At 33.5% G+C, this 20,692-nt stretch overlaps 3 protein-coding genes across 4 annotated transcripts; 1 reads left to right on the top strand and 2 right to left on the bottom strand.

Moving 5' to 3' along the window:
- Window positions 1-4,633: 4,633 nt before the first annotated feature.
- LOC120259517 (probable receptor-like protein kinase At2g42960) lies at window positions 4,634-8,197 on the top strand. 2 transcript variants are annotated; one of them, XM_039267129.1, is made up of 8 exons: window positions 4,634-5,029; window positions 5,565-6,237; window positions 6,321-6,425; window positions 6,802-6,924; window positions 6,989-7,159; window positions 7,249-7,378; window positions 7,517-7,726; window positions 7,815-8,197. In XM_039267129.1, exons 2-8 carry the CDS (start codon window positions 5,570-5,572, stop codon window positions 7,935-7,937), a joined length of 1,530 nt encoding a protein of 509 aa, XP_039123063.1. In that variant the 5' UTR covers window positions 4,634-5,029; window positions 5,565-5,569; the 3' UTR covers window positions 7,938-8,197. The 2 variants fall into 2 exon arrangements, with proteins under 2 accessions (XP_039123063.1, XP_039123064.1); XM_039267130.1 differs by lacking the exon at window positions 7,815-8,197 and having other exon boundaries at window positions 7,551-7,708.
- Window positions 8,198-11,990: 3,793 nt separating this feature from the next.
- Window positions 11,991-17,698, bottom strand: LOC120257872. Its single transcript, XM_039265159.1, has 8 exons — window positions 17,543-17,698; window positions 15,298-16,193; window positions 14,120-14,308; window positions 13,866-13,957; window positions 13,401-13,460; window positions 13,204-13,273; window positions 12,841-13,044; window positions 11,991-12,560 (listed from the first exon to the last, which is right to left on the bottom strand). Exons 2-8 carry the CDS (start codon window positions 15,994-15,996, stop codon window positions 12,177-12,179), a joined length of 1,698 nt encoding a protein of 565 aa, XP_039121093.1. The 5' UTR covers window positions 15,997-16,193; window positions 17,543-17,698; the 3' UTR covers window positions 11,991-12,176.
- A 705-nt stretch (window positions 17,699-18,403) lies between these two features.
- Window positions 18,404-20,250, bottom strand: LOC120257834. The gene is made up of 3 exons (XM_039265116.1): window positions 20,064-20,250; window positions 19,037-19,522; window positions 18,404-18,964 (listed from the first exon to the last, which is right to left on the bottom strand). Exons 1-3 carry the CDS (start codon window positions 20,100-20,102, stop codon window positions 18,677-18,679), a joined length of 813 nt encoding a protein of 270 aa, XP_039121050.1. The 5' UTR covers window positions 20,103-20,250; the 3' UTR covers window positions 18,404-18,676.
- Between the last annotated feature and the right edge of the window lie 442 nt (window positions 20,251-20,692).

Here is a 20,692-nt window from a genome sequence, read left to right as displayed (position 1 = left end):
TCAAAGAGAGTTTTAAGGGGTTTTGGAATTTTTCATCACTCGAAAGAGAGTCGATAGGCCTCGTAAAGGGTCCATCATCTCGAGAGAGTTTTAAGGGTTTTGGAATTTTTCTATCACTTCTAAGAGAGTTAATGGCCTCAAACAGGGTCCAGCGATTTCGAAAGAGATTTGTCGTCACTCCAAAAAGAGTCGATGGTCTCAAAGCCAGGGTCCAAGAGCTCAAAGAGAGTTTTTAAAAAGGATCTTCGATAGCCCATCCGCTTCAGTGATTTGTTAAGAGCGATGAAGAGACCCTCTAAAAGAAGGCGGTCGACATGCATTAGACATCACGATAAAGCTTAAGGGGTCTTGTGAAAATTACCAAAGTACCCTCATCTTCGCTAAAAAAATCCTTTTTTTCTTTTCTCTCTCTTCTTGTTTTTGCATTGAGGCCCTCTAACTTTTTCATTTTTCACATTTTATGAATTTTTTTGCAAATGAACCCCCCAAACTTTCATATTTTTCATATTTTTTTCATAGCTTTTTGCGTTAAACCCTCGAGCTTTCATATTTTCGCGCATTTTCACAATTTTGCATATGTGTCCTCAAATACTTCGTTTTTTACTTCTCCATAGATTTTGCAATGAAACCCAATTTTTCTACAAAATTTTTGCCGAATTTTATAACAGAGCCTCTTCTCTCTTTTTTTCCTTTTTTTTTTAACAAAGAATCCAAATATCGAACGAATAACATTCATCTCGGATTACATCGAAATATTAGCCAAATTTAAAGGCCAAGACATGAGATGGAGGTTTTGATTACTGAAAAGCATCTTTGGCAAGTAATACATAAAGACATGCTACTATGGTATATAACTCATTACTCATTTAAGCAAGGAATGCATGGTTCACAAAGCAATCCACGATGCATGTCCCACCATGACTAATATTCACATAGGAATGAATGAGCAGATGAAGCACGGGTTATGAGAATTTTTTTGTTTTGTAAAACTAAAAATCTAGGCATTTTGTCATGGATGCAACTAGAACATGTATATGTATAAATACTTTTGAATAGAATTCTATAAGAGCATCTACCTCTTGAAGTCATAAGCACTGACGAGTTTCTCAAGCATGCCCTCGAGATTTGTGCTAGGGTTCGAACATCATCTTGCTTGCCGTGGTGGAGCAATTGATATTTTCTTTCTGTTTAGGGAAACATTTTTGATGAAGTCAATGATTTTTTTATGATCGAATGTTGTCTCGCCGTTGATCTTCTCATTGCCTCGGGATGGTGATCGAGATCTGGGATCGGAGAAGAGAACCGAAAGCAACAAAGCTTCTTGGATTCCCGCCAGGTGGTGGCCAGGCAAAAGCCATATACATCGCCACCACTGCACTGTCAGTACTTCATCTTATCCTCGACTTTCTTTGGCTCATCTCGTGGTAGCATTCGGAGAGAGAAAAAGAGTGGGAGAGGAACTAATAGAGCCGAAGGACCATTGTCGGACTCTTTTTTTCCTTCTCGTCTCTCCTCCTTCTTCTGTTCCCTGCTCTCCTCTTGTTTTTTTCCCTTTTTTTCTCTTCTTTTTCCACAAATCCTCAACTTCCCCAAAAATCTTCAACCCCCAAGAGATTTTTCCTTCTTCACTTTTTTTAAAAAATTTCAAAAATCCCTTCTTATCTTATCTATTTCTTTTTTTATTTCTTTTTTTATATTCTCACTCATAATTTTGATTTTAATTTAATCACGTGACAATTTTGTAGCGTACATTTTTCATTTTTAGCCCTCATATATATTTTTTTATTTGATTTTTCTAATATTTTTCTTCTATTTCTAGTCTATATAAACAAAGTGATACGAAGATTGTGATGTAAACCTATTCACATACCAAAGACTAATATAGTATTTTGTATACAAGATCATATATAGTAAATCTTTGCTCAATATGTATTTGATGGAAATTTAGATATTTGATCTTTTTGTATGAGAGTGAATGAATTATTTATTGTATTAGTCTGAGGCTTGTCTTGATGAATATAAAACATCATCGGTGATTTTTTACTTAAAATAAAAAATAATTTTTGATAATAAGTTATTTTATTATTTGGCACATTTTGTCCCGTGCCTTTTTAAAAGCTTTTTATTTCTTTAAAGAATGATAATGAAAAGTCAAAACCAGCAACGAGTTCATCCATGTAAAGTAGATAAGTCCTTCATCCATTATATATATATATATATATATATATACATGTAAGTTTTTTTTATAAAGAAAATTATATTTTACTTATAATAAATTGAATAAAATCCATTGTAAATTCAGTTACAATTACTTTAACGCAAAATAAATCATTAAATTGTTAAAAACTGATTATTAAAATAAATAAAATAAAAAATACATAAGATATTTTCAAAAAGTTTGATGGAATGACAAGAAAAAACACATATTAAATTAAAAAAAACTTTGTGAATTATGTCCTCTCACAGTCATTCTACTCTTTCAACAGAAAACATATTTCATTTCTATATTTAATAAAAATACAAAAAAAGTTCTTGGTTTCTATTCAAACAATAATAATTCATATAGGTAAAAATAAATTTTTAGTATAATTCAAGGATTTAAAGTCTAATAATAATTATTTTAATATCTAAAAATATAATATAAATCAAAATTCATTTAACTAAAATATAATGAACTCAGAATTAGTCTCACATCAGCTAATAAATATAAAAAGAACATCATTTTCTATTTATCGGTCTTTTAAAATTACAAATTATTAATGAGGAAAACATACTGCAAAAGACTATCAATGAACTAGTGGGTTATTATGCAAACCTTTTGGTTGACCTTGACCTGTGTTATTATGAGGTCATGCCATGAAATGAGCCTAGTGCCATGGACGTGGGAACGCTAAGCATGTGAGCACCAGCCATGAATTTGGAAAATGGATGATGATGATGATGATGATGATGATGCTTCCTTTCAACCTCATTTATTTTATTTTATTTTATTTTATTTTAAAGTAACAGTATCATCATAAAGCCTTCAATTGGACTTCTCTAATTCACCATCAAATTCCCTTTTTATCAGCTTTATCATAAAAGTTTTGGAGCATTGCTTGTTATAATTTCACTCCCTTTTTGCTTTTAGAATAACATATTTTAGCAATCTTTACATTTGTCATTGGTTCCATGAATGTATTTTGAAGCTTTTTAAAGGGGGTATATTGCAAATAAAAATTGGGGTTTTAAGGGCTATATCTAAATGTTAAGTTTTTTAATGGTTAATTTGCAAATGAAGAAGATTCTATTAGGTTATCAGAAAGCACAGTTCATGTGAAAGTCTTAGTAAATTACATATTAACCCCTTAAATTTCAATAATTATCTAGAACTATGTGGAAATATGATCACTTGAGAGGCAACCAATTTTTAAAAAAGTTGATATATATATATATATATATTATAATTTTATTAAATATCAAATTTCCTCTGAAAATTGACTGTTTTAAATTCCTAATAAAGAAATGAGGAAAATGTGTGAAGAAGGGAGAGGGAACATGACTTGCTTGAAGTTGAGGGCAATAAGGGAAATTTGATTTTGTCTCACTTCCACAATAAAATGAATATTCTTAATAAATAAATAAGAGAGAATGTTTTTTTTTTTTCATCAATTTCAAGTATTTAGGTTGCAATATAATGAACAGTGAAAAAACATAAGGTAAAATGAAAATTAATTTATGACTTTTAACTCAGTTTTTATCAATTCTTAAATATTAAATTTTGTCAATTAAATTTTAGAATATTTGCCTATCTTTAAATTTTTGCCATGTAATTCTTTTTCCTTTTTTTTTTTTTTTCTAAATTAGCATGTAATATGGTTATTTACATGCCTTCGACCATTAAAGCCATCAATTTAATACTATTTATAAAAATTCATAATTATATACATGCATTATGAAATTCTATAAATTAGCATTTTTTTTTTCTACAAAGTCTCCTAAAACTCTTTATATAAACTCCTACAAGAGACTCATAATATGAATTATAATTTGAGAATCTCAAATTCAAGATTTCTGAATCACAACTCACAATCACGGATAATTATTGTTGTATTAGCTCATGGTTCCTAAACTAATATTTTTAGATAACTAAAAAGATCTTATATTATTTTTTTAAAATTAAAAAGATATTAATAAATTAATATTGAAAAATTAGTATATATATCGTACAAGAACAGCAAAGTTTAATTTATAATAATAATAATTATTATTATTATTTTAAAAAAATAGTGAATAGTAGTCAGTGCGTGTGTTCTCAATTCCCAATCAAATTTTAATGACTATTTATTTACCATCACTACTAAACCTTGCAAAGCAATGAAGCAAACTTCAGGTAAATTTCCCAAAAAGGTCAAGGACAGTCACATGCCACTGTGACAAATGCCTCAAAACAGCAAGGGTAGTACGGACAATTCACATGGACAGCAAGCTAAGCTAGATTTGGAGTTTGTCTTGTGGGCCCCTCTTTGACCTCTCCACCATCACACTCCCTCATTTATACTTTTTTTTTTTAATCTCTTTTTTTTTCACATTAAATACCAATTTTAATGATTTTTTTTCCATTTTTAATCTTCACTAAATGCCCACATCCTGCTCCTCTAAGTCCTCTTTTCTCCCTTCCTTCCCTTTTACTGTTCTTTTCTCTCTGGGTTTGGCTTTCCTTCATTGCAAACCAAGCTTCTTGTCCATCAATGCAAAGGAAAAAGAATGAACTTGGCCAACATCCTTTTCTCTGATCCTTGAAACCCAAAGTTTCAGAAAAATCAATTTTTTTAATAAATATTTCTGTTCTTGTTCCATTGTCTCTTGTCTTGCTTGTTTTTGGTGGAAAGTTGTATTTTTTAATTTATTTTATTGTGTTATTTGCTTGTTGTTCTTGGTTCATCCATTGGTGAAGGGTTGGAGTTTCTTTGTTTTGGTTCTGTGTTTTTGGTGATGTTTGTTTCTCTTCATTGAGTGAAAGGAAGATCAGAAGGAAACTGACCAAAAGGTATGTCTTTTGATGTTTTTTCTCTTTTTCATGATTTTTATCTCAATGCTTTTTTATGTATTAGTGTTTCTCAGAAGGGGAAAAAAATGCTTCTTTTTTATCACTTTAGTTTTGGATCTTATGTCTTTTTTCTTGTTTTGGTTTTTCATCCATGAAAAGAAATTTCACAATGAATTTTTACTGCTGTTGTTGCAATGCAATGCCAAATTATGCACAACTCTTTATTATTGAGTGAGAATCATGACTGTCATTGTGAGAAAGGTGTCATGAGACACATGTGGGTCTTGTTTCTTTTAACAAATTGGTTGTAAAGTGAAATAGGTATAGGGACAACTAGTGGTTCCTTTGCCCTAATTTTTCATCTTATGAATTGAAAGCATGACAGCATGATTAGACTCTGAATTTCTGCATTTTGAATTGCATCTACATTGCTTAATCTTGATTGAATTGGGGATGAAACATTACAAATCTGAGCATTCAGCATTTGATGGAATGATTTGAAGAGTTTATTCAGCTATTTTCCTTTTCATCCCAGGAAATATGGGATCTGGAGGTTCCCTGTATAATTTTTTGATGAAGCAGACTTCGTTTGCCGGCATGCGAGTGTGGGTTGTAATAGGCATTTGTGTTACCACAGTTATAGTCTTGATCCTGATACTCCTACCTGTTTGGATCGTCTTCCGGAGAAGGAACTGCCGGAGCTTTGACAAGGTCCCTCGATCACAGATTCCTGATGTCTCTAAGGTGATTACCGTAGATAGAGTTGGTGGTCGGACTTTAGCTCAGAGCTTCCATGATCGCGAGGGGCCTGTTCTTAGCTCACAGCACACTTATAGCGATAAGGAGTCGGAGAAGGCTTTGGCACACTTGGGTGTGAGTAAATCAAGCGAGGCAGATACCTTGAGCCAATGTAGTTCAGTTTACCATAATGACCGGTGTGGAAGTTCGCATTCAGGCGATGAAAGTAGCTTAGGGCCTTCTAAGAAAGCTTATTCTTCTTATGGACTTGTTTCGGCGTCTCCTTTAGTTGGCCTACCTGAGTTTTCTCATCTTGGATGGGGACATTGGTTTACTCTCAGAGATCTCGAGTATGCCACTAATCGTTTTGCAAAGGAGAATGTTATCGGTGAGGGTGGATATGGAGTTGTTTATCGTGGTCGTTTGATTAATGGTACCGATGTGGCAGTGAAAAAGCTTCTCAACAATCTGTAAGTCTTATCGCCGTCAGCTTGATCTTCTGCTGTTTAAAAACTGTTATCGAGTTAAATTTTGAAAGAGTTTGATTTTGCAGGGGTCAGGCAGAGAAAGAATTTAGAGTGGAAGTAGAAGCTATTGGGCATGTTCGACATAAGAATCTGGTGCGACTCTTGGGGTATTGTATAGAAGGAATTCACAGGTAAGAACTTGTCCTGAGTTTACTTAGTTTGTATCCTTTTAATTAAATAAAGTGAACAGCTTCTCTGAATCGTTGTTAATAATTTGTATTAAATACTAATATTTGAGTACTTTCCAAATTATCGAACTTTTACATGTATCTTATAACAAGTTCTTTGATGTTCTTTTCTTCTTTGTGAGACATGATTATTATTATATTTTTTTCCCAATTTTGTCTGTTCGCAATGTCTACCACTTAATTAATCCATATACGGTGGAAAGGTGCAGAACATCGATCTTAGTTTATTATTGTTCAATAGTTGAAAGCTCTTTGCTATATCTTAAACTGAATTACCAACTGGAATTCATCTCATTGTGTAAATTGATTCTATTACTAGGATGCTTGTCTATGAGTATGTGAACAATGGAAATTTGGAGCAGTGGCTCCATGGTGCAATGCGGCAGCACGGTGTTCTTAGTTGGGACAATCGTATCAAAATCATCCTAGGAACGGCAAAAGCGTAAGTATGTTTGTTCTTCATTCAAATGGATTACACATTAGTAACCAAAATCAATGCCCTGCAGACTTGCTTATTTGCATGAAGCCATAGAGCCAAAGGTCGTCCACCGAGACATAAAATCAAGCAATATCTTGATTGATGCTGATTTCAATGCTAAGATTTCCGATTTTGGACTTGCCAAGCTCTTAGGTTCCGGAAAAAGCCATGTCACAACTAGAGTGATGGGAACATTCGGGTATGACTCTCTCTACCTTTAACCTTATTTATATCGTCTTATGGTTTCTCTTTCCTTACATAACAATACACATTGTTGCAATGCTTCAGGTATGTAGCACCGGAATATGCAAATACCGGACTTTTGAATGAGAAGAGCGATGTTTACAGCTTTGGAGTGCTCTTGTTGGAAGCTGTGACAGGAAGGGATCCTGTCGATTATTCTCGGCCTTCTAATGAGGTATGATTTGCACTAATTCATTGAATTAAAGGAATTGCTTGAGCTATTTGGTATGAATTGACTTTTGATGTATATATAAACTTTATAAAAACCTGAACTTTGCTTAGTTGATAACCATTTTAGTAATTGACCACCCAGGTGAATCTTATCGAGTGGCTTAAAATGATGGTAGGGAGTCGGAGAGCCGAAGAGGTAGTAGATCCAAGCCTGGAAGTTAAACCAGCTCCCCGAATTCTTAAACGTGTTCTTCTCATTGCACTGAGATGTGTTGATCCTGACTCTGATAAAAGGCCGAGAATGGGACAGGTGGTTCGAATGCTTGAAGCCGACGATGACCCGTTTCGAGAGGTTCTAGCCTCAAAACTTGAATCTATTGTCTACAATTTTTTTTTCATTCATTTCAGCTATAACTAAACCAATGTTCACTTGATAAAAGGATCGACGAAACCGAAGGAGCCGTACAGCAAGCATTGACATCGAGTCTTTGAAAGAGAACTCAAATTCTATTGATCTTGATAACAAAATAGGAATATCAGAGAAGAATCAAGCACAAAGCTAACAAGAAATTGCTGATCAGAATCATGAATTTGCTAACGAAACTGAGAATTTTCGTCGACAGCTGCTGAGTTTAAAATCTGAAACCATGGCGGGATATCGAACTGAAAACTTTATTTCTTGTGGCATTTTGGTTATACTGTTTTTCTTGAGAGCAGCAATTCCTTAATATGTTGTACAGATATCTTTCTCTTCAACTTGGAATTCTTCAGTTCTTTGCATTTCCAAATTTATTTCTCATTTACTTTACAAATGTTTGAATGAAAGCTTAAAATTAACGGCAACGATCACTTGGTCTATTGGGATCGGGTTCTTTGTGTAGGATGTTTGTGTCAATACGATGAGGTAGGTTCGGATCTCAGTTTATGTAGAGTAACGACACACTTATGTTGAAGTGCTAATTCCGTACTTGTGCAAGCTCTTGAAGTGTTTTGTACTTGTATAGGATGTTCGTGTCTCATCGATAAGGTGGGTTCGAATCTCAGTTTATGTAGGGTAACAACACACTTATGTTGAAGTGGTAATTCCGGATTTGTGCAAGATCTTGAGGTGGCTTGACATTAATTAAAAAAATAAAGGTTGAAATTAACAGGTGACCGTCTGAAATGAGGTTCATAAAATTCAATGTTTCATTTTAATAGTTTGATATTATTACTTTTTTATTTATTAATAATTAAGAGAATTCGGATATATATACACGCTTTTGTAACAATTGCAATTAATAATTAAGATTATGAAATTAACCAGCAAAGATTTGGGATGTAAGAACTAGTCAAACTATAAAATGAAATGTGATTGTGTTCTAGTGTATTAGTGGTGTTGTCAAACAAACAGGTTGGATTAGGTAGCCCAATAAATACAAATTTATATTATCATATGATTTGGGTTTGAAAGTCTTGAGGCGTTTATTTAAGCGGTCAAATTTAGACAGAGAATAATTTTGATGTGCGCATTCATTCTTATGAACACAATAATTTATTTCCAAGAACTGGGGAAAAAAATGCGAATGATCTCAATTATTATTAGTTTTAATATTATGTATGAAAGTGGTGGGAAAATAACTACCAAACAATCACCTCAAATGAATTTAAAAGTCATCCAAAGATTAATACAATTATTATTATTATTATTTTGGTGTTGGGGGATCAAAAAAATGTAGGAATATTATTTTTACTACTAATTTTCTTATTTCTCAAAAACAGTAAATAAAATGCTTACATACTAATAATAGTTTTAAAAAATCTTAATTTTAAAATAATTTTATTTATTCATCCAAAAAAAATTTAAGTTTTATTTGAATAAATACCCTAATAAAAGTTACAATGACACATACACAAACATATATATATTGAGAATTTGTGAACAAATTACATAACTAACGCGCTAATAACTCAATGATACGACCTCACTTGCATAAAGTGATAGTAGGAGGACAGGCTTACAGCTTGAGACCAATGTCTTCAGTGAGGGCGTAAAGCTAGATAGATGTCTAATATTTGACTTAGCACGCATCCTTCATTAATTAATTGTGCTTATCACATTTAAAAAAAAATTACATTTAAATTTTAAAACCTTCAGTTTTTAAATTGAGAGAAAAATAAAAAACCAAATTACCTTATTTTCATAGTAATACATATAAATTTATATGTAGGACAAGTCAATCATTGGATAGCCCAATGGTATGACATCAAAGTGTAAGAGGGAGGTCATGGGTTCAAATCTCTACTGTTTCCCAGTCTTGCTCATACAATCGCTCATCCCGATATTCTTATACTTATTTTTTTATAATAGTATATATAATGTACATCCCAGGGCTTCAGATCATGCTTTAGTATTATTTATATTCATAAAAAAAGAGCATTGCTGTCTATTATTCATGTAGGACAAGCAAAAGAGTAAATATATTTGCATTTATAAATAATAATAATAATAATTGAAAAAGACAATGAAGGCAATAATTAATTTGAAATAAAAAAATAAAAAAAATGAATATAATGAAATTTGGGCATTAGAGATGAAATCCAAAACGGAAAAAAAAGAAGCAAAGCTGGAAAACAATAAGGACGGCTTCGAGGAAGGAGAGCAAGTGGTAGAGCACGCAATCGAAGGCGGTGAGCAACCAAGAGCTCGGAAATCGTCCCCGGCGCCGAACACTCCGCCAGGCCGATGCGAACACCCTTCTTCTCCACAACACTCTTGCTTCCTTTCCAACCCTTGTAAACCATTCTCGTTTCCTTCTCTCACTCATATCTTCTTCTTTCTCTTGTTCGCAATGTGTTTCTTGAAATGTCTTTATATATATAATAATAATAATAATAATAATAATAATAATAATAATAATAATAATAGGAACGCGGTTTTCTTAGTTTGGGGTCTCTTTGGACGGCGGCCCCAAAGGGAAAATGCAAGGAAGGGGGGAGGTATACCGTTTACTATTGACTATTCCTGTAAAATAAATAAATAAATAAATAAATAATAAATTCAATTTTTCAAAATATTTATATATATATATATATTGCTCCTCATACGTGCACGTCCCTGAGTACTAGTGCTTATCGCCTTTTTCAAAAATATATATTTTTGGGGAAAGCAACCAATACTATATACATCAAAAATGTAAGAGTCTTGAATTTGAGATATTTTGATTATTTCATCTTTGTTTTTAATAATAAGGTCAAATATTTGTTAAGCTATGAGCCCTTTTATATTATTACTAATTAATTTGATGGTTTTATGGGAAATGCGATTATATATGAATGCATATTTTTTTTTTTATTAGAATGCATAATTAACTATGTTCCCTCCGGTCCTTTTTACTTGTTTTTACTTGTCTATTTCGTATATTCATAAACCATTAAATATTATTTTTTTAAATTTATTTTTTTAATGTACTTCTACAAATTTTAATAAATTATTGTATCAACTTATATTTTATTAAATTATATTTTAAATAAGAATAGTATTGAAATTTTAATATAATTTTGTTATATAAATTTTAAAATTTTAACTAATTTTATCCCTTTTTTTTTTAAATCCAAATGAATTAGTTATAATAGATAAGTAAAAAAGACCGGCGGGAGTACAAGATAAAATACCCATATAAGAGCATCATTATAGTTATAAGTCAATTTAAGTTTTTTTTTTTTAATTATTATTACTTTTTTGTTTTTTTCTTTTCATTATTTAATAATACAATAAAATTAGACTAAACAGTGATGGTAAAATTGTATTTCTAATAATAAATCAATGAAAAAAAATTAATTCTGTATAAAAATTAAAAAAAATCAGTTGATCTTTCATTACAAGGATGTACACAATATTTGTTATATATATATATATATAATTTTTATAAGATGAAATTTCGTATTTTATTTTAAGATATAATTAAATATTTATTTTGATGCTAATATGTTCAAATATAACAATAGACTATATATATAACAATCAATCATCTAAGAACATCTAATAATAACCATTGAACGATCCATTCCTACATAATTTCAAACAATATCAAATAATGTTATACAGTATTACATAATAATTATGTATAGTAAATTTATATGATATATATATAAATAATAACCGTTAAATTATTATTCAATGGTTTATAAATAAACATCACTAAACAACAACAGTCATCCGCGTATATATTCTTAAATCTGAATTTTTAAGTTAGCAGTAATAATGAGGTGTGATAAGATTGAAAACGAGGATTTAACTTGCGTTTATGCGTGTATTAATTGTTTTCTTTTGACTATAAATAGAGTAAAAAATGCACCCATAGCTACTCTTTTTGGTGACTTTTTGACTTTGTGGCCATAAATTTTGGGCTTATGACGTGGCAGGATTAGAGATTGGGAAGGGATCTTCTCAATTTTATTTGGCATAAACTAAAAAAATGAGAAATGATACATAATGAGATTGGAAATGAATCTCATTATGTATCATTTCTCATTTTTTTTTTACTTTATATTTTTACAAAAAAAAAAATCAACCTAATTTAACCAAAATCAGTTTCCATGCATTAAACTTTGCAAGGATCTGAACTTTGTTCAGCTCTCTACCTGTGTATTCTTCATTCAGGTAAAACAATTAATTATCAGTGAACTCAATAATCTTTCCACCTGAATTAATTCATTACCATAAACTTAAGAGAAATCCTTGATATTTCCTCAAACGAAATCGCTTTTCAAAACAAATAAAAAAATCCTAATTATTCCTGAATGAGCAAAATGATAGAAAATCAGGGAATGAGAACATACCCTGTTTCTGCAATCATATCTGCAGCGGTTGGTGGTAAATTATGCCTTGATACACCTTGTCTAACTTTTGCATGAGTTTCGGCATCATGCTGAAATGTAGAAACTAGTTGCTGGAGCTCTAGCTTCCTGATATTAACCCGCTCTTCGGTGATTGGATTTCTTAGTCCGAGATAAAGCATGCCGAGACAAATCAGGACGATGCCTATGAAGAAAAGAATCGCCGTAAACAAACCAAATGCATATGGAGTATTTGCTGCTCCTGGTATTCCATCCACATTGATACCAAAGAGACCAGTGATTATCGATAGAACCAGACCACAACCGCCAAAAACAGCCAAATTGTGGGTAACTCGAAGACTTCGATCCTAAATAGGAACACAGAAAAGCAACTCTGAATGTGCAAAGAAATGATCTAATATAGAGACTAGTCTGATATGATATAGATATACAAGTTAACATCTTCATATATCTAACAATATGTATGCTGTTGAATGGAACTGAAACAGTGCCTTGGAGAATCCCTGAGCACAAGTTTTTTGCAATCAAGATAGCCGGAGAACTGAGTGGAAAGTGACTTGTTCAAGAATAAGAAGAAAAGCTTCATTTTCTTTTGAAATAACAGAAAAATGTGAATTTGCTTAATACCTGCAACCATGCACGGACAGTGCTCTGCATAACGTCTTGGATAGTAAATAACCGGCCACGGACTGCTTCCTGCTCCTCCAACATTTCTCTTGTATTCTTCTTAGTTCCTTCTAACAGCACTTTCGTGGCATTTCCCCTCAGGTGCTGGATGAGTTCAAATACAATTTCCTCTCTTGCATGTAATGACCATTTAACTCTGATGACCTGACAGAAATAGAGTAAAACACATTTCGTCAAAAGATGTGCAAATTGTTATGTAGAGGAGCATCCCCTTTGGAGCAAATGTTAACCAACTATTTCAGCACACACAGAGCATTATCAAAGACAGAATTTTTATTCACAAGCGAGGCATAGTTGAGATACCTGTGTTGCTAATCTTTTGATTTCTTGATTCAGTATTATGCTCAGCAGATTCAAATCTTCGTGGCTTCTCCTGAAAATGGTGGATACTTTTAACATTAATAATTTCTCAAATTTTTCAAATCAAAAACTCCACACAAACAAAGATAAAAAAAGGAAGCTTTTGAAATAAACAATATAGCTTCAAGAAATGGAGGTACCTATTCACAAACTTCAATTCGATTTCATCTGCAGCTCCAAACACATATTTGCGAAACAATCTAGAGCATATGCAATAAATGAGGGGTTAGTAAAATTTATCTTCTATTTCTGCAGTGAAGCATATACTTGTGATTCTGTGAAGAAGTAATGATTTGTTCTGGATGGATAGAAACAAGAATAAGGCAGGTAAAGCACAGTAACATTTCTAGGTATTCATTGACTGTGAGTTGGAAACTGATTAACAGCCCTCCATACAAATATTTGATGTATCTACTAACATACGAATTGAAGAATAGATCTCTGCATGCATCTATGCACTATATGCAATTAACCCCACAAATATGTAATACAATTTCAAGATACAAACGGAATCTAGCATATGATCAAAGTAAAAAGTGTAATAAAATATCATGAGCTACAGATATATGATCATAACTGACATAAAGCTACTTGACAGTTTTTACCTATCATCCCATCGGGCAAGTCGACTAGTTAAATGCGCAATGACTTCATGAACTGATTTGGGGGCTGTGCTCCCACCAGCGAGAAGCAGCTCCTGAAAAGGATGCAACATCATGCCGAATCAGACACAACTGCTATACCATCTTCATGATGGTTTAAAATATTTATTTAGTGCTATCATATTTAGCACAGCCAGGGAACAATTGAATCATATCAAAGAAATTCATTAACTCATGAAAGATCTCATCTAGTATACCTGAACTTCAGTGATGCCCAGCACATTTATGTTTGATGCAGAACCTTTGACGTGCAACGCAGTGATCAAAAAGTTTTGAGCTTTCCAAGAGCGAAGCACAATTGGTATGTCATCTTCATCACGAAATGGATCCCCAACTGACTGCCCTAACAGTTCAAACAGAAGGCCTCCAGCAACCCTGACTGGAACCTGAATAACTAAAACCAGTCATCTTTATTCAATGAAAAGGGCACATTTAGTCGGAAGGAGTGATGTTAGAAGTAAATTAAAGACTTACCAATACAACACAAACAAATGAAAGTGTCAGGGAATTTATAAATCCAATTTAAAACAACCACCATTATATAAGGATGGCGTCAGCTCTAGTAGCACTCAGTAACAGAAAATATCTTTATTTCACAAATCACTTGTAGTTAAAGGTTGATTAAGGGAACAAAATCCAATTACTCATTTCATATCATACCCTTCGCATTCCAATCAATCTTATGTGTACCGCATAAAATAGATTTCATATTCCACATCAACAATCATTACCAGTTAAACATTTCAACTAAATTGCACCTTTTAAGGATTAAAGCCTGTAAAACCAAACTTGAGCATTGAAACCAAAGGTATCTTCTTTAGTTAAGAGAGTGCACACCACTTGGTTCAGTACATATAAAAATACCATTATGATATAATCAAACACCATTTTTATTGTGATTTTGTTACTTTTGCTCCTGTTCATCAAGTGCAAGCAATTGCAAATCTTGCATTATTTATCTATTCTATAAGCACAGTTAGTCCAACCTCTTTCAATAAACGAAGATCAAATCAGATAAATTACAGCAATGGTGTTCCTAGACTATTTGATAGCAAACATCTGCTAAATACATGATCCATTCAAATCAATATCCGGAACTTGAAGCTCTATAGCATATATTCTGCCAGACGAAGGCTCAAACCCAATATAAATGTAAACTAAGAATATAAACAAATTTTGTGGTGCAATGGGCAGAACAAAGCATTTTCTTCATGCTATAAAGAGAGTGTAAGAACAAGAAATGTAGTTAGCAAACTAACTGATTGACACCATACTCATTTTGTTGTTTTATAAATTTATTAGATTATTAACACTTAAATCATGTATCCATGTACACAAAATACAACACCAACTATGAAAGTCAGCAACAAGTTACCTCATACAATAGGTGCTTCATGCGTTCACTGATAAGCCGACTTTCATCTCTTAGAGCAGTACTTATGGCAGGATGCAACCATTGAGCATGATTAAGCCATGCCTCAACATAGGAATGACCTGGATGTACATGACACCACCATGTTGGACCAACTGGGCGCTCCCAGTATGGAGCAGCAACATCAGCTACAGTAATGTCATCCTCTTCATCAGTGAAATCAATCTGACAAGAATTCCAGCTAGCATCTGTTTGAACCATCTGAACAAGTTCTGAAATCCTAGCCCATCCAATAGGGATCCAATGGCTATGAGATAGATCCTTAACATTCTTATGGTTTTCTTTGTTCTCATCAGGATGAACAATTTCATCAGAATCTGAGATTGTTGTACTGTTATTTAAGTCAATGAGAGATGTGGATTCTGGCAAGCTATTGCCCTTAATGGTTTGAGCAGAAACATTACTCAGTCCAGATCTATAAGTTTGCTTGTTTCTATCTTGCTTGTCTCTTTGCTGCATTACTCTTGTACCAGATTTATGAGTCAACCTGTGGCCTCTAATAAATTCAAAAGCACAAATGAGCCCATCTGTCCAGAGGTCACACCCTAAAGCACTATCTTTACTTAAAGGGAACTTGGACACCTCTTGCTTCTTCATCCTATTACCTGAGGAAGATGACTGCTCATCAACAGCATCACTCATCTTGATTATAACTATTATGGGTTAGGTATAAGTAAATGACCAAGGAGGCGAGGCAGTAACCAAAATATCTAACATCACTTAGTTCTCCAGAGACTGCACGACAAACTTCACTCAGCAAAAAATTACAAGGCCATTTATCATGCTTGATCGCAGACTCCACTACTACTCAATAAACCAGAAGGACCCTCAAAATTTTCCTGAAAATGTCAATGAAAGAAAATAAAAATAGGTAATAATGTGAAATCCTCTTTATAAAGTCAAAGAAACCAGTGTAAACTGTATCATATTGACAATAAAAAATTTAATATAATGCAAACATGGCTGTCAGCAGTTTGAGGAAGAAAGAGCAAATTATATTTGCTGTACAACAAATAAAGCTGGTATGCCCTTGATTCATCACAAATACATCACCTCTATCAAAAAATAAGCATTAGATATCTCCAATAGAGCAAAATTCTTATAAGATGAGAACAAATTCAGCATCATCTGAAGAATCAAATAATCAGTTGATGCAATTGTCCAACAAGTTAGGATATAATGCAAATAGTTGCTAGAGCGCCTAATGATGTCTTTCAGACAAAGAAGTGCAGAGGTAAAACACCTTACAAAAAAAAGGCCAATAGAAGGGAAGAAGCAGAATGAACCACAATTCCATTGACCCTTCTCTCTATGCATCTGTTTTCAACAATTGGTTAAGCTCGTGAATCTTACAGCAAGATATACGTCCATTTTCAAATAACACTAACTGTTGATTAGAAAACTGAGTAGCGAAAAGCAGATGTTTATGAGCATTATTAAAACACTAATCCCTTCCTTTGAAGGCATCTAATTTATTCTTATTTATCTTCTAATTCTATTATTGTCGATCACACAACTCAAGTGCTCAAACTGTTCACTCAAGAACAAGGTTTGTATCCATAATACAGGAGAGTTCCACATAAAATTAAAAGATTAAAAAATCAAAGAACGCATGTCACCAACATAAACCAGCATGCTGGTTATGACATGTCACTGTTAGTTTACGAGGCCACTACAACTATTTTCATGATGACTCGAGATAATCAAATTACATCTTTCTGTACTTACACTTTAGTTTATACTAGTTAAAAAGGGCAGTACAATCAGTAAATTAGTATCCATAGATGAAGAATGAGATAGAAATATGTTGACAACGCAACTACATGATAAAATACTTCATTATCATTAATAAAGACAACTTTTTCACTTATTCTCAAAGGTACACCTTCCTTCTCGGTAGAACTATGAATTTAGCTCAAAGCATGCAATATCAATCTTATAGCAAAATCATTCAACTCCATTTACATAGAACAATCTAGGGCTCAATCTTAAAAGTGATAACACACTCCAAACTTCCAGTTTGAGCATCACATTAGTATCTTTCAAGCAATAAAAGATCAATAACACGGTAAAAATCAAGTTAAAAAGAACAAATCAACCAAAGAAATACTCAAAATTGCAAACGGAGCAACAAAATCAACAGCCAGTACGAATGAATTCATGAATGATGTTTCTGTTAGAACATTACCAGGCATAAATTGGACTGGAAAGAGTGAGCAAAGATGGAGATGGAGATGGAGATGGAGTAGTGATTGGGATCGAGAGAGAGAGAGAGAGAGAGCGAGATGTTGGAGAATGAGATGAATGGGGAATAAGCGAGCAAATCACGACACTGAGAAATCACACGAAGGGACCAGGGAATCATGCCTTTTTTTCCCGGCGGAGGGACTAAATTGAAAAATACCACTTACATTTGATATAATTCCAATTTAACCCTTAAACATTTATTTTTAATACATATATATGTGTAGATATATACAGCGAGATATTTATCAAAATTTATACATCTTTATATATATATATATATATATATCTTTCGAAAATCAATGTTATTGTGCAGATGGGGATTTTGCTTTTAGAGAGGCATTCGTGGAATAAAAAAAAATTAAAGCAGTTATTTGTACAATTATAAGATTGTACAAGGATTTATTTGCCAAAAAAAAGGGCATTATTTTGAACATTAAAGTGGAATAATAAGTTTACAAATTTTTGATTTTTTTTTAATTCAAAATGAGACAAAAATAGTAACCGCTGAAAATGATGAGGTATACGAGTACCTAGGGAGAATAGAATACAATAATAACCATTAAAATCTCAACAAAAACGAACCTTATTATAATCCATTTAAAATCTTAAATCTAATTAACACTTTCAAAGTTAACGGCACATGGGATTGTGATCTTTCATAAAATAAACAATTTTAGCATTTTAAAAATACAATGAAAATACAAGCCACAGACTCATCAAATATGCTGATTTAGTTTTTAGATTACCAGAAATACGTGTATACATAAATATATATATATATATATAGATAAAGTCCCAGTAATTAGATAAGACGTTGTTAGATAATTTAGGTCTAGTATTACATAAAAGAAGAAAAGAGTCCAAAGAAAAAGACTTCTCCTCACAATAAATGGGGAAGACTTGGAAATCAGTCACAAAGATGCACCAGTTAAAAACACACTCAAATCTCTAAAGTACATAATTCTCCTGAGTGGAGCAGAAAGTAGTATGCATGGTAGATCAGGAACTCTGCTAACCCATGACTAAACTCAAGGCACTCCTCGTCGACAAACAGGAGATGTGCAGGCAGGTTCGATCAGTAGCTGTGCTGCCAGATCTGGTGTGATTGCTGCTGAGACGGCGCACCTTGCTGGTTATTCATGTTGGCTTCAGCAGGGTTTTGCTGATGATGTTCCTGAGAGACGCCGGCCTGCGAATGGTAGTAGTTCGGAGGGTAGCTCATGTTTCCGTAGTGTTGGGGCTGCTGGCCTTGTCGATACCCACCGAGTTGATTCTGCCCGAGAAAACTGTAGAATGTGTTTGCTGGCATAGCTGACATTGTTCTTGAACCAGCCCCGTGCGCCCACATAGCAGGGTTCTCAGTCTGGTGACAGTAAATCAACATGTCAGAAAGGGATAAAAGTCGAGGAGAGGAGTCAGGGTCTGATACTATTACCTGCTGAGGGGCGTGAAGGTTCCCCTCTTTGTATTGAGAGCTCAAAGCCTCGTCAAAGCCGATTGTTGTGTTGGCAGATGCTGAAGAAGGATTCAGCATCAGACTTCCGGGAATGTTTGCTGAGCTTCCAAAACCACCATAACCGGAGGCAACAGCAGCGGACTGAGGTAAGCTGGTTACAGATACACTGCTTTTGTACTGTGGCAATGTGTATTTAACGCCGGTGTTGCTGATGGCAGTCGGAGATTGGTGGAAAGGGGTATTAGCTGTGTATGTTTGCTGGAAGGCAGCAGACGGCATATATGCATAGCTCTGAGGCAGAAATGGGTAGCTAATCATGTTTGCAAAGTGTCCAAGAGGAAGGGTAGGTTGAGAATATGCATGGACTGGCAAGTGTTGAGGGAGAGCATGGCCGGTAGGAATGCTCGTGCTCGGTAGTGACTGTTGAGTTGGATGAGGTGGTGAGAGAAAACCCGGCTTCGCAGCCTGCATGGACAAAACTGATATCAAGAACGGAACTGAAAGATTTACAAACCATTTGAAATATATCGGAGAAACTAGACTTCCAAGCTGAACAACCTTTAGATGGGTACTGGGGTTGATCATTGTTGCAAAGTGGGTTGTTAGAACTCAAGCCGAACATATGATTTTCATGAAATACCACAAATTTGATAAACTATTATGCATGAGAACCGAAACATTGGTCAATTCAAAACAATACCATGATAAAATTAAGAAATGTCAAGCATCATAAGCCATTTGCCATATACAGTAAACCAAATCTAGTAATATGACCCAGAAAAGCATGTTTGGTCATATTAAAAGGAACCTACCTAAACAAGGCCACAAATTTGTCCCTTAGCTCAAACTTGATGCCACCAACCATATACCAGGCTCACCACATTTTTTAAGATTTTTAAGTTCTAATGTTAAGATAAATGTAGTCAATTGAAGCACCAGCTCTAATTCTCTTACAAACCACAATGCACAAACACATAAACAATAATTAGAAAGAGAGAGTAGATACCTCCGGCATCGAACTCGTAGGACCACTGATTGATGACATTGATGTACTGTATTTTGTAGGCACCGACTGGGTTGTCAGCAGGGGTGAGAAAGGAAGGTCAAAATTACGGACAGGTTGTAGCTGAGATGCCAACGAGTTGTTAGGGAAGGAACTGTTATATTGTTGCTGTGCAAGATGAGCATAAGAAATTCAATATTAGGGTAAATCAACAATAAGAATTGCAAAGAGCAGGGAAAAATTCAAAGATAAACAACACACAAATAAATTATAAATTAGCATGTTTGCTTGATGACTAGAAAGTGGCCAGGCCTAACAAAATTACAATAAAAATCACATTAATTCTCATAAGCAGTCCCAGATTTAATATGGCATGGATTGTTTTTGTGTAAGAGTCTGAAAATTGATCTACCAGTACCAGGACCTAGAAGCACATAACAATTTGTTGGTAATGAAAACTACTAACGCTATTCATAAAACACAAGAATTTTCACAAACTCAAAATATAAATTTCTTTAAACATTTTGCATGTAAATATCAGCCTTTACAAGCTTGAGAGATCCTGATAAGTTATAGAAATTAGCAAACCAGTAACATTATGGATGTGACCAAACGATGATGGTTGAAATCTC

This window comes from Dioscorea cayenensis, chromosome 4, assembly GCF_009730915.1.
Source record: "Dioscorea cayenensis subsp. rotundata cultivar TDr96_F1 chromosome 4, TDr96_F1_v2_PseudoChromosome.rev07_lg8_w22 25.fasta, whole genome shotgun sequence".
Taxonomy (NCBI): Eukaryota; Viridiplantae; Streptophyta; class Magnoliopsida; order Dioscoreales; family Dioscoreaceae; genus Dioscorea; species Dioscorea cayenensis.
This window is presented reverse-complemented; position numbering and strand designations above follow the sequence as displayed.